This window comes from Pteropus vampyrus, unplaced genomic scaffold, assembly GCF_000151845.1.
Source record: "Pteropus vampyrus isolate Shadow unplaced genomic scaffold, Pvam_2.0 Scaffold17, whole genome shotgun sequence".
NCBI classification, from domain to species: Eukaryota; Metazoa; Chordata; class Mammalia; order Chiroptera; family Pteropodidae; genus Pteropus; species Pteropus vampyrus.
In genome coordinates, this window is record NW_011888798.1 from 5,203,549 (window position 1) to 5,217,943 (window position 14,395).

Here is a 14,395-nt window from a genome sequence, read left to right on the forward strand (position 1 = left end):
TTCCTTCTGCATTTATTAATTAGAAATCTGTAAGGAAAAACTTCCTTTTGCTCTCTTTCCATTTATTTATTTAATATTTATTTATTCATTTAGTTATTTCAGTATAAAATCATAGAAATGTATTTTATTTTTTCTATGCATTATAATCTATTACTATTATTATTCATTACTCAGATTGTTTCATATATGGCCATTGAAAGACCCTTCAAGTGGACTCTTGTGTCCATTTGATGTGCCCCATCATTTTTAAACAAGTTTTTACTCTCTGGTTTCACAAGCTATTCCAGGTTTATCTTACATTTTTCTTATTCCAGGATAAATAATATATATTTTTACTGTTACAGTTTGAATTTTAGTTAATTTTAATTTCTAACTTCTCATTGCTAGTATATAGAAATACAATTGTTTTTTTTCATTCTCTTGCCTTACTCAGCTCACTTATTAGTTCTAATAAATTTGATTTTTGATTTTTTAGACTATTCTACATATATAAGCTTCCATCTCTATCTTTTTTTAATTGAAATCGAAATAAAGTCCATATATTATAAAAAACTGATATGTCTTTTAAATATCTTTAATATAGAGTCCCCTTCTGTTATTTGGGAAGCTTTGCAATTTTTCTGTTCTAAAAATGAAAACAGGTCATTCTGATATCTTATAGTTTAAAAATCTGGATTTACATACTGTATATTATGGCATTGTTTAACATCTTGTCTTTGTATTACCTGGATTTTGTAGTTAGATCTATAAATATATCAGAAATTATATATATGTATATACATATACACATATATATAGTTTTGCAAGATAGTTTTGCGAGACTAATACAGAAGTGTTTTGTGCACTTTTATCAAAAACTATAAAATAAATTTCTTTAAATATCGTAGCCTATATTTTTTGTTCTTTTAGAACAAAAATTTTGTTTTGCTCATGTTTTTTAATAGAGATAGCATGGTGTAGTGGTTAAGTCATTGAATTTGCAGCCTGGAATCAAATCATATCTCCACCACTATCTTTTTTTTTTCTTTTTTTTTGTACGCAGGCTTATTGAAATTTAGTTTATATACTATACAATTCACTCATGTAAAGTATACAATAAAATGTTTTTTTGTTATTTACGGAATTGTTCAACTATCATCACAATTTTAGAATATTTTCATCACACAAAAAAGATACATTGTTCTACTTTGCCATCAATCCCCAAATCCCCATTCCCTCATTTCTAGGAAACCATGAGTCTATTTGCTGTGTCTATAGATTTGTCTATTGCGGATATTTCTTATAAATAGAATCATACAATATGTGGTCCTTTTTCATTAGCTTCTTTTTCTTGCATAATTTTTCAAGGTTTATTAATGCTATAGCATGCATCAGTATTTCATTTTTGTTATTGTTGGTGGTGGTGGTGAAGAATATTCCATTGTATAGACATACCACAGTTTATTTATCCACTCATCAATCATCAGTTGATTGATATTTGAATTGTTTTTTGTCCCTTATGAATAGTACTAAAATGAACATTTATGTACCAAACTTAGGGTGGTCATATATTTTCATTTCTCTATAATGAGGAGTGGACTTGCTGGATCATATAAAAACTACATTTAAACTATTTGAGAAATTCTTAGACCTGCCTTCCAAAGTAGCTGCACCATTTCAAATTCTTACCACTAGTGCATGAAGGTTTTATTTCTCCACATTCTTGACAACAAATGTTTTTATTTCTCTTGTGTTTATTATCATTTGAATATGTATGAGATAATATGCCATTGTTGTTTTTATTCGCATTTTCTTGATGACTAACTACTTCATTCTTTCATTCATCGAGTATTTGTTGGGTGCCTAATATGAGCAAGCTACTGTTCTAGCATAGAACAGTATTTTGCACATATTAGGCACCCAACAAATACAGTGAACAAAACAGATAAAGATCACTACTCTCAGGGAGCTAAAGTTCTAGCAGAGAAAGACAGATGATAAGCAGTAAATCTAACAAGTACAGAGTAGCATAAGGTAATTGCCTGTGACATCTAGGTTATAGTAGGGAACTCAAGATATGTCTCTGAAAAGTGGACTTTTGAGCTAGTTCTTGCAGGGGTGAACTAGTTGACCATTTTGATATCTTGAGGAAGAGTCTCTCAGGCCTAGAACACAGACTGTGTGAAGACTTTATGTGCCCTTGGTATATTTGAGATACAATCCGGAGGCCATTGTGGATAGAACAGAGAGAAAAAGTGAACACGGAGGAGAATAGTAGGTGAAATTCCAGGCAGGTAATAGGTTCAGGTCATGTAGGGCACTATAGACCATTTCAAGCACTTTGAAAGACCTCGAAGAAGATTAGATGTAAAGATACATTCACATCTGGATGTAAGTGGGATGCTAATTTACTTACTTTAATTTTACCTTTATATTATTGTATTTTTTGTTGTTTGTTTTGAATTTCTACTTCATCTAGTAGCCTTCATTAAATAAGATAAATTTTAAACTGAGACAAAATTCTGAAGCATGTTTCTTAATTTTAAGAATTATAGGCAATTAGGGTTAATGACTTCACAGGACATTTTGCAATTCTAAAAATAAACAACCTTTAAAAAAGTTTCTTACTCAAGAAATTGATGACAGTGTTTCCTTCTGAGGAAAAAGATGTAAGATTGGGATTTGGGGGTGAAAAATAGTGTGTATTTAATTTTTGCAATTGTTAAAAGTAAACTGAATTTCTTTAGAATGTAAATTATACTCTAATGAAGTTGATTGAAAACTATATGCATAGTAAGAAAAATGTATATAAGAAATATATATATATAAAATACAGTCACGCAGCCAGATTCCATAGTAGTTTGTACTGTTTTCATTTTTTAAAATTTATGTCTTTTAATTTGGTTAATGCAGAAGTTTAGGGTTATAATACCATATATTTATAAAAATTCAAATACATTTTAATAACTCATTTTGCTATCAATAAATATAAATCTTATAAATATTTCCATATTTATTAAAGTGACCCTGGATTAGCCTATGGCCATATGTATAAAATTTAATAAATATAATGTCAACAATATAATAATTTTATATATTATATTATAATTTCTCATATTATAATATAAATAAATAAAAATACTTAAGTGAATATTTTGGTTATAACTTTCAATCACAAAGATTTTGTCATTTTCTCAAAGTGACATTTAACAAATTAAATGAGGTTTGTTTTTGTTTTATTTGTTTGTTTTGGGTAGCAATCATGAGAATGTTCAGAACAGTATCAACATCTCTCTCCTCACACACACAAAAAACATTTTTAATTTCCAGAATTGTAAATCTTACAATTGCTCAATGTTACTCTATCAGTTGCAGTTTTAATACCAAAAGTGACATGATTTTCAGCACAGCTAGCATCTATGTCATGACTGACTTAATTAAAATCACTGCTTTTTAAATTTTACCTCAAAGTTAATAAACAGGCATATAATAACCATTGTAGCCCTTAGTAGAACCATTCAGTTGACATGTGGGCAAAAATAAAATGTAACATCGTGTTTTACCAAAAAAGACATCGAGCATAGGTTCAATGAGGTAATAAACTCAGAAGTTGAAAAGGTATTAAATTTGCAAATGAAAATCTATTTTAAAAGTTTATTTTTAAGCTCATTCTTTATAGTTGGTCACACTTTTAAAATAGGAATAAAACTCAGAGTTTTAAGTTTCTAAATCTACCTTTACAAACCTATTTAAGTCCACATTCATGCAAAAATAATTACAGCTAACATTTATGAAAAACTTACTATGTAACCAATCTAAGTGTTTTATGAATACCATTTAACATTTTCCGAAATTTCATAATAAATATTAATTTTGCTTTCGTTATTTTAAAGATGTGGAAAAGAAGCATGGAGAAGTGTAATAACAAGCCCCAGGTTGTACAATAAGAGGTGCTAGATATGATCCCAAATATTCTGATTCCAGACTCCGTGCTAATTGTCCTAGACTATACTTTCTTTTTAAGTGTAGCGTTAAATTAATTTGTGTCTGGCCTTTCTCTTAACAGTTTTATTCACACTGAAAAACACATATAATTCATACAAATAATCATCCTTCTGTACAGGCCAATTTTCTTAACTTCTTACAATGTGGCACCTAAAATAATAGTTCATTTTTTTCTGATATCCAGTAATTCTCAATTTAAAAAAATTAAGATTGGTATTTCAGAATGGCTTTGACATATGCGGTTTTAATTTAGTATTTATTCCTTTGACTAGCTCTTCACTCTTGCTATTAAAATATTAGAAAGCCAGGATAGTAGTGTTTAGGCAATGATCTAGATAGTAACAACATTGAACTATTTACCAAAGGCATGGATGTGATCCTGAGATTACGTCTACGGTCTTTCAGTAAAACACAAATGTTGGTAACATCAATATTTATTTGTTATATATAAACAAATAAAGCACAAAGCTGAGTTCTGAGTTTATAAAAAATGTACCTTAAAAAAAGAAGAGAAAGAGATAAACCTAACCGCAGTTTAAATCATTCATTTATTTACTGTTGATCAATAAATAATCATTGATTTTTAAATATGTCCTAGTCCAAGCAGCAAAAATGAAAAAAGTATAATTCTTGGTTTCAAATATTTCTGTCTTGCTAGGGATAGGGATAAAATATAAGCCATTATGATATCTTCTGGTGAGTATTACAATGAACACATGTAAAAACTGTCTGGATATATGAGACAAGAAGATATTTTCTGTGGGAAGCTGGGAAAAGATTCCCAAAGGAAGTCACTCGAGAATTGGGTGACTTCCCAATTCTAGACCCAATTGAAGTGTCTGTTTTTGGAAGAAATTCAAAGCAGAAAGAACTTACTGAAAAATATATTTAATTTTTTAAAAAGTTTATTCTTTATTTATATAGATCAGCTTATGAATCTTAAGCTAAGTATACCTAAATCAAATATTTTGGTGTTATAACTTTAATAACTAGAATCATATATGAACAAAGACAAAACATTATAAACTTGTTCAAAGTTTGTTCATGAGTGGCTATAACACTTCAGCAATATCACAGTTTATTTTTCTCCTCATTAGTTCTCTGCGTGACTTATGGAAATATTTTACCATTTTACCAAGAAATATTCTTTCTTTTGAAAAGGAGCAAGCTGAGTCATTGACTTTTACTATCCCATTTTACAGATTAGGAGAGCGAGTCTCAAAAAGCCAAAAAGCTTATCCAAGGAAAAATAATGAGTCTCAGAATAGGGTCCTTTCTACTACTTCTCTCAAGTATATCCTCCAGATCTTTTATCCACTATCTTCCACTTGTTCTCTACGCTCTTACCTGTGTGGTCAACTGTCTCTGTTGACCTCTGACTCTTGGTTGAGTTTGATCTACAGAGAGATCAGAATGAGAGAATGTAAAATCAAAATAATTCATTCTCTCATCTCTCTCTTTTAAGGTTTTGCCTCTTTAACAAAGGCTGGTAATGCCTCTCACACATTAGGCAATCTTTTAGATGATTGCTGTGAATGTTGTTCTTTTCAAATTTGGTTGGACACTAATGACATTTAGACATTATTTTTTACTTATTCTGTAAACTCATTCAAGCAAGTTAAATATAGCTTTCTTTTTAAAATTAAATATTTCTCAGTTTTAAGTTGCTGATAGACCACATAGCCATTTTCTCCAAGTCTAAAACAACTGCAATTGTGTCTTTCCAATCCGTAACATTTTATTATGCCTGGCTGTGGCAGGGGCCAAGTTGTCAATCTCACAATGATCATTTATGATCTTGTCAGTGAGACAGTCAGCTGTGGTGTTTGGGAAGCATCCTGTTTGCTTGGCTTTTGAATAGTTTGGTTTACATTTAGCATCTGGGTGTTGAAAATATGTTGTCTGGTTTATAAAACTGAATATTTTTGTACTCTTTGATTAGTTCCAGTACTTTCACCAGTAAGGCATCAGTGGAGTTCCAAGATGGACAAGACATATGATTAGTGTCTAAAGTCTCAAACGTAATTTCAAGTCTATGTGGCAACACTAATTTAATTGTCTATCTATGATGACATGTGAAATGAAGTGACTGTGTCAAGAAATGAATTTTCTAAATGAACATGAACTATTATTTTGGGACATGAAGCTACTTATAGGTTCAAGGTGAAAGCACCTTAAAATTATGCCAAAAATGGTGTATTATTATATAACACAATAGAATGAAATTTATGATGACAAAGGTTCTTCATTGTAAATAAAAATGCTGATTAGACTTGAAAGGTACAGTATTTGTGAACTTATGATAAAAATATTTAACAGTAAGATGAGAAAGTATGATTTAATGGATTTCGCTTCTTTGTTTTGCATGGAATGCATCATTGAAATGAGATGTCTAGTAGGTCCATTTGATTCTTAGTGGAAAATACTGTACCCTAAAAAAGCAATATGCTTCATTATAGACTGAGTTTTATGTTGCTTCATTCGCCTTTCTCTATGTCAGCAGTAGTAGAGAAGTAAACTACTGGACTACTAAAACCTTATAACTCAAAAGCATGCTTAAGCTATGGATGGTACTTGGCCCCTTCTTAGGCCTAGTTTGGAGAGATAACCCAGGGCAGTCAACAGCTCCCAATAATCTCTGTGAATTTGAAAAACTACTGGGAAATACAAGGGTTGTTGAAATTACATCTTTTGAGAGGAAGCAACAAATGCACACTTAGAGTATTGTAACCCATTTCAATTATTGGGTGACAATGGATACAATTAAAGAGAAAAAAAATTAGTGACAGTAAAAGTAGTATTTTATTTTGTCTCCTCCCACCCTTCTACCCGCTGTTATCCAACTTCCTTTTACCATTTCTTATCCCCACAGCATTGTAATCAGAAGTACTAATCAATAGGAGAGAGGGACTGTAGTGAGTTTACTCTACCTTGGCTAGCATCAAAAGTCTTTTCGACTTACTTTTATGTTAATACAAAAGCAGACACTATGACAACAATTTGTAAAGAAAAAGAAACGTATATTCTTAATCGAAAGTGATGAGTAATTATATTTCTGTAGTAAAATTATTATTTTTTCTTTGTATACTTTTTTCTATTTTATAATTCTTGCTCTTTAAAGTGCCTTTCTAAGTCAGCCGCATTAGCAACACCTGAAAGCTTTTTAGAAGTGAAGAATCTCAGGTTCTACTCCTGACCTAGTGAATCAGAATCCGAATTTTAACAAAATATCATTGCACACACATTAGAGTTTGAGAAATATTGCTCTGGAGAACAGAAATTACTTATATACAAAATAAAAATGAAGTACTTATTTATTTTTGTTTTGTTTTTCTTTTTCCTTTGAGTTTTATTGAGAAATAATTATCATACAACACTGTATAAGATTTAGGCATATGGCATGATGGTTTGATTTACATATATTGTGAAATGATTATCACAGTAGATTCAACTAACTTCTATCTTCTCATACATAAACAATAAAAAGGAAAGGAAACAAACAAAAGGAAATAATTTTTCTCCTTGTGATGAGAACTCTTAGGATTAACTCTCTTAACTATACTATATATCATACAGCAGTGTTAGCTATAGTCATCATGTTGTACATTACAGCCCTCACACTTATTTATCTGTCTCATAACTAGAATTTTGTACGTTTTGATCACCTTCCAATCCCTCCTCCCTGCACCCTGTACCTTTGATAACCACATCTTGATCTCTTTTTCTGAGTTAGAGTTTTTTGTCTGTTTGTTTGTTTAGATTTAACATATAAGTGAGATTATACAGTATTTGTCTTTGTCTGATTAAGTTCAGTTATCATAATGCCTTCAAGGTCCACCCGTTTTGTCACAGATGGTAGGATATCATCTTTTTTTATGGTTGAATAATATTTTATTACCTATGTATACCATGACATTGTTACCCATTCATCCATTAATGGACCCAGGTTGTTTCTATATCTTGGCTATTGTGAATAATACTTATGAACATGGGAGTGCAGATATCTTTTTGAATCACTGTTTTTGTTTTTCTATGGATATATTTCCAGACATGGAATTGCTGAATCATATGGCAATTCTTTTTTTTTTTTTTCCTCTTTAGGAACAGAATTTAATTAAATCAATTAAAAAGCTGTGTTAGTGTTTTTATTTATTTACTTACTTATTTAATTATTTTCTTATCACAGTTGATACAATATTACACAATATTATATTAGTTTCAGGTGTATGACATAGTGATTAAACATTTATATACCTCTAAATTAATGACCTCAAAAAGTCTCGTACCAATCTGACGCCATACATAATGATTACAATGTTATTGACTATATTCCTTATACTGTACTGTACATCCCCATGACTATAGTTATAACTGAAAAACTGAACTTTTTAATTCTTTTCATCTTTTTCATCTCCTCAACTCCACTTCCATCTGTCAACCATCAATTTATTTTCTGAATCTATGAGTTTATTTCTGCCTTTTTTGTTCATTTATTTTGCTTTATATGTTCCACATGTAAATAAAATCATATGGTATTTGTTTTTCTCTATATGACTTATTTTACTTAGCATAATACCTTCTATGTCCATCTATGATATTAAACTACACTACAAGGCTATAGTAATCAAAATAGCATGGCAAATATTTTTCATACTTTGTGGTTTATCTTTTCATTGTCTTACCAGTGTCATTTGAAGAGTAAAATCTTTTTATATTTCAATTTAAGTTCAATTTATCAATCTTTTCCAAGGGTCATACTTTTGGAGTCATACCTAAGAAATTGCCTAAACAAAGGTTGTAAAGATTTTTCTCCTACATTTTTGTTTAGAATTTTTACAGTTTTATATTTTATACTTTGGACTATGGTCTATTTTCAGTTAATTTTGTCTATAAAGAGCAGTTCTTTTAAAGTATACTTTGTATACAATCTTATATTGGTTGTATTAGTTTCAGGTATACTATATAATAATTTGACATTTTTATAACTTAAAATGTGATCATCCTACTAATTCTAGTAACCATCCGTCACTGTGTAAAAACTTACCACAATATAATTGACTATAGATCCCTTCCCCTTTTTATCTGTCTCCACCTCCTCCCTGCTGGTAATCATCCCTTTGGGCTTTGTTTCTATGAGTCTGTTTTTGTTTGTTTTGTTTTTAGATTTCACATATAAGTGAAACCATTTGGTATTTGTCTTTCTCTGCCTGACTTATTTTACTTAGCATAATACCCTCTACATCCATCCAGGTCATTGCAAATGGCAAGATTCCATTCTTTTTTATTGCTGAATAATATTTCATTGTATGTATATATCATATCTTCATTCATATCTATCGATGGACACCTAGGTTTCTTCTATACCTTTACCATTGTAAATAACACTTCAATAAACATGAGGGTGCATATATTTTGCTGAATTAGTATTCTCAATTTCTCTGGATAAATATCCAGAAGTGGAATTTCTGTGGCTGGTAAAAATCAACTGTTATTTCTCTACCATCCCTGCTTTTCTGCTGTCCCCGTTTCTCTACCTTCTGCCCTGATGACTGGGCACTTCCGCTGGCCGCGTGGAGCTCACAGAACTCCCAGGCGGGCTGTACAGGGAAGTCGCCACACCTTCTCCCTTCCCCCTCCTCCTATAGGGAGCTCTGGCTGCTGCAATAGGTAGCTTCTTTCTTTCTCCCAATCCACCTCCCGACACTGGGGTTCTTACCTGTGCTAGCTCTTATGCACAGATCCCATGCTCAGACATGCTGGCATGCAGTTTGGGTGTTTTTTGTTGAGTTTTAGATGTTCAGCTTATTGTTGTTTCAAGGGGGAAAAATTCAAGGACATCTTTCACTTAGCCATATTTTCTGCAAATACTTTCTTATGCATAAAACACCCTCTCAATGAAGATAGTAAGTATGTCCAAATTGAGGAGACAGGAAACCCTATGAGACGAGCCCCAAAACTTCTAGTTTTGAAAGTCAACGGTACTCTCAGTTGACGCTCACAAGGTTGTAGAGATCTTTTTTGTTGTTATTTTTTATCTTTTGGTTTTGTTTTGTTTTGATTTGTTTTCTAGTTTCCTGATTTCTCTCCTAATCTTTTTTTTTTTTTTTTTCCTTCAGGTTTAACTTACTTTTTTTCCCCCTCGATTTCTTCAGGTGAAAACTGAAGTCATTAATTTGATAATTTTTTAAAATATTTTCTTTCATATTAGCTCAGTAGTAACATTTTTCATATTTTCCTTAAAATTCATGAGTTTTCTTCTAGAAAACAGATAAGCTATGTAAGAACAGCTTGATCCTTTCAGAACTTGCTTTTATTAGGAGTAAAGCAGAGTTAAGTCTACAATTAATTATATCCCATTGCTGAAGCAAGACTCTCCAAAGTACTCTATTCAGATTTCTATGAATTAGAAAGTTTTTGAGTCTGGTTGATGCTAACAGGCACAATTCTTAGATCCATTTGAGTTGAAGAACTCTTCTCTCTAATCTTTTGCATGGGTCTTTCACCAGTCCAAAGTTTCCTGAATGCATGTGCATATGCTTAGTACTTAGCTGAATACCCCAGGACAACATTATGCAGATATCTAGAGTTCTATTTCTGTTGCATTCTCTTCTTTGATGATGCTGCCCTGTGAGATATAACCACACTATCCTCTTCTTAACTCTCAGCTTTATCCTATTCATGAAGTTATTGATCTCTGTGGGGTTCCTCTGTGCTATGCTACTACTGGAATCTCAGACCATCTTGAGATTCACTTGATTTATTTCCTGATACAGTGGTTTTTCATTACTTGATGTCCAATATGTTGAAAAACCTTGTTTTTATATTTTATTCAGTTTTTTAGTTGTTTTATTGGGAAGATAAATATAGTCCTTTTTACTTCATTTTGGTCTGAGTGGAAGTTTGGTCTTTACTTTTAAATATTTATTGCCAATGCATGTATATCTGGTTTAATCATTTATGCTGTAAGCTTCCTGAAGGAAGAACTAGGTTTTATAATTTTTTATATTCCATATATAGTTCTGAGAGCTTGATAAGTATTTAACAGATACCTGATAATTTTTAATAAAGATAAATAAATGTTAATGGCAATAAACTCATATTTGGCTTGTTGATTTTGGTCTGTAATACTGAAAACATACAGTTGTTTATGCAACCTGAATGATTATTAAGTAAAAACATTAAAATATTAAGTAAACACTGCAAAAATAAGTATAATTAAAAAACTTTAAAATATTATAATGGTACATTTAGTAAAATGCATTTTTATCTGATAATTTCTATTAATTAAATGCAACTGATCTTAATTTCTTATTTTTTTTAAAGCAAAAATAGATGTGGGTATAGTAATACCTTTATTTTTATCTTAAAAATATGATCTTTTAATTCATTTCAGGTGATTGTCAAATCTGGACCAGGGACTTTCCTCAGTTTGGCTGTTTATGACAATTATATCTTCTGGTCAGACTGGGGAAGAAGAGCTATCTTGCGTTCCAACAAGTACACAGGAGGAGATACAAAAGTTCTTCGTTCTGATATTCCACATCAACCAATGGGAATTGTAGCTGTTGCCAATGACACCAATAGCTGTAAGTTATAATAGTAAGCAAATGCATTTCTTAATTATATAATCTCTCAAAAATGTCTCTGTGTTTTAGTAATACTTACTTGGACTTTGTTTTCTTAATGTTCCTGGGGATAGTGTCCAGGATTTGACATTTCAATATACTGAAATTATCTGAAAGGTTTAAAGCAACTTCTGTGGTTCTTAATTCATCACCAGGGGAACAATTCATTTTTAATTATCTGTTTCTACAATTCCATTTCATTCTCTCTCATTCTTCATGTTTGAGTATTAAAATCAACTTATTTCCATGAAAATAATACTTCTTAATAAACAAACTTTGCATCTAGGCTTAATTTTTTTTTTTAATCACTGGAATATCTACAAAATTTTTTGTAGATATTCAGTTTGCAGTAGCGGTGTGGTTTCAAATGGTACTAGTGCATTTGATGCTATGTCATCCTTTATAAATGTGTTAGAAGAGGTAGCAGATCATGTTACTTTTTTTTCTAATATTCTTATTTTTTAAGATGTTTAGATTTTCAAAAGTTCTGAATCTTCTTTGTTTATGACATATTTTTGAGAGATTGAGATGGTCTGACAATTTACTGTTAATATATATCTAACATAGAATTAGGAATTCAATACAAAATGTTACCAATAAAGCTTTTTCATTGCAGGTGAACTTTCTCCGTGTGCATTATTGAATGGAGGTTGCCATGACCTGTGCCTTTTAACTCCTAATGGAAGAGTAAATTGTTCCTGCAGGGGAGATCGAATACTGCTAGATGACAACAGATGTGTGAGTAAGTAGATTGAAAATGCAATATGACATTCTGCTCAAAGCAGCACACATGGACATTGACATTGTTTTAGGATATTTATGAAGTTTTATTCTATTCCAATATTAGAGGCCCCATTGGCTTATCTGTCTATTCTAGAAAGAACCCAATTCACCACTCTTCTTAATTATAGCACCATGTAATAGATAATATTAATCAAAAATAGTGACAAATGGTGTATCACTGTGATCGTAGGCAGGAAGATGGTGACCTAGCTAGAGAAATACCTGTACACAATGATTATCTGAAAGCTTATGGTTATGACTAAAAATTCAGTCACAGTAAAATTAGTTAAAGCTAAAAAAACCAGTATACAGGCAGTATTATTAGCTTTGTAGTCAGCACTCACAGTTCGTTATGGTATGTAAATGAGAGAGAACGGCTCATGCACCGTATTTGTAATCACTTCCAAACTGTTAATTAAGGATGTAACATTTCAGCCTTGCATAATGTTTATACCTCCCAAAGACATTAAAATCCTTAATTAGTACCATTACAGTATATATTTATTAACAGTTAAGCTTCAAAAACTGTTTGCAAAATAAATAAGGGCTCAAGTGTTCCAGTGTTGTCATGAAAAATTAGTCAACAACATATAAAAGGTTAATTTCTCTTTAACATAAAGATTCGTATGTGTGTATGTGTCTATAAGAAAGATGAGAATCATCTTATTGGAAACTGGTGAACTCACTCTTAAGATGTGTCCATTTGGGGCATTTTTTTTCCTTTCATTTGTTTCCTCATCTTAGAAATTCAACAGAGCCAGATATGTCTACATTATAAAAATAAGTATTAGAAGCTATACATATTTTTCATCTTCATTTTCAATCTTCTTTTGGTCTTTACCAGGAGTATCTTCTCTTTTACCTGCTCTTTACTTTAATACAAGCACTATGATAAAAATCATTTTGTTTACCTTGGAAATGATCACATCTAATACAAGAACTTAGATATATCGTGTCACTTTTTAATTGGTATCACAACCAAAAAGGGCACCTCTTAACAAAAGAAGTAAAAGACTTTTATTTATATGCCAAAGCAAATGAAGGAGTAATGAAGTTGGTCAGTAAACTTTAAATGAAGATAGCCAATTTTAATCATTTGTGCCACAAATTCCTATATTTCTTTGTCACCTATCACTTCCCTGAATTGCTCAGGCAACTGCTTAAACTCTTTCAGTTTGCCTTTGTGTTTTCAGCTGTAATGGTGTGGATCTGATGCCATCTGTAATCCTGGAGTGTTAGCCATGCATTAGAATCACTCATGTTTCTTTCACAGGTCACTACAGGCCAGTAGTAAAGCAATGCCTTTGGTCAAAACAGCAAGGCTTATTTGTATACAGTGGATGCCTGTCCTTGCTGCAAAATAGATTAGATACATCTGTCTCTACTAAGCCACCTGCTTCTCTCTGTTGATGAGAGGGAATAAATCAGACAGAAAACTATCATTTTAAATAAGCACAGTTGTATTTACATGAAACTGTAGAGTGATATTGGATTCCTCAGAGCTAACAAACCTTTATAAAAGCATGCTGTATCCATTGTGCATTTGTATTGAAATTCTCTCTGCTCCAGCAGAGAGACTGGAAAATAATTACTGGCTTATTTTTTTGTCAAATTTATCTCTGAGAAATGAGGATATTTCTGGAATACCTATGTCCACATCTGAGTTAGTTTACCCAGAGTAGTTTGTAAATATTAATGTCAGTGTTAAAGGGGAGAAAAGTCATTTATTAACCCCTACCTGAGGGCAAAGGAGAGAAAATCATTTGTTGTCATAAGGCTTGACAAAAAGATTAGGCAGTTCCATTTTAGACCACATTGCTAACCTTATCAACACCCATGACAGAAATAGAAATAGCAAATATACTTAGATAAAGTAATTACCTTGTAAAAGAATCAGAGGACAGTTGAATCACATTTTTGTTTTTAAAAAGAAGCAGAAAATACTTCATACTGTTTCATCAAATGAACAAACTTAAACAAGAATTGTGCTCAGTGTTTGTTTT

The 14,395-nt window shown here is 31.3% G+C and overlaps 1 protein-coding gene across 1 annotated transcript in view; it reads left to right on the forward strand.

Annotated features, from left to right (window-relative positions):
• The window catches only part of LRP1B (LDL receptor related protein 1B), a 1,708,438-nt gene that overhangs the window by 1,420,179 nt on the left and 273,864 nt on the right, over nucleotides 1-14,395 (forward strand). The window contains exons 44-45 of the mRNA XM_011354519.1: nucleotides 11,378-11,570; nucleotides 12,226-12,351. Coding sequence (XP_011352821.1) covers nucleotides 11,378-11,570; nucleotides 12,226-12,351 — 319 coding nt within the window. The remainder of the gene's footprint in view (nucleotides 1-11,377; nucleotides 11,571-12,225; nucleotides 12,352-14,395) is intronic.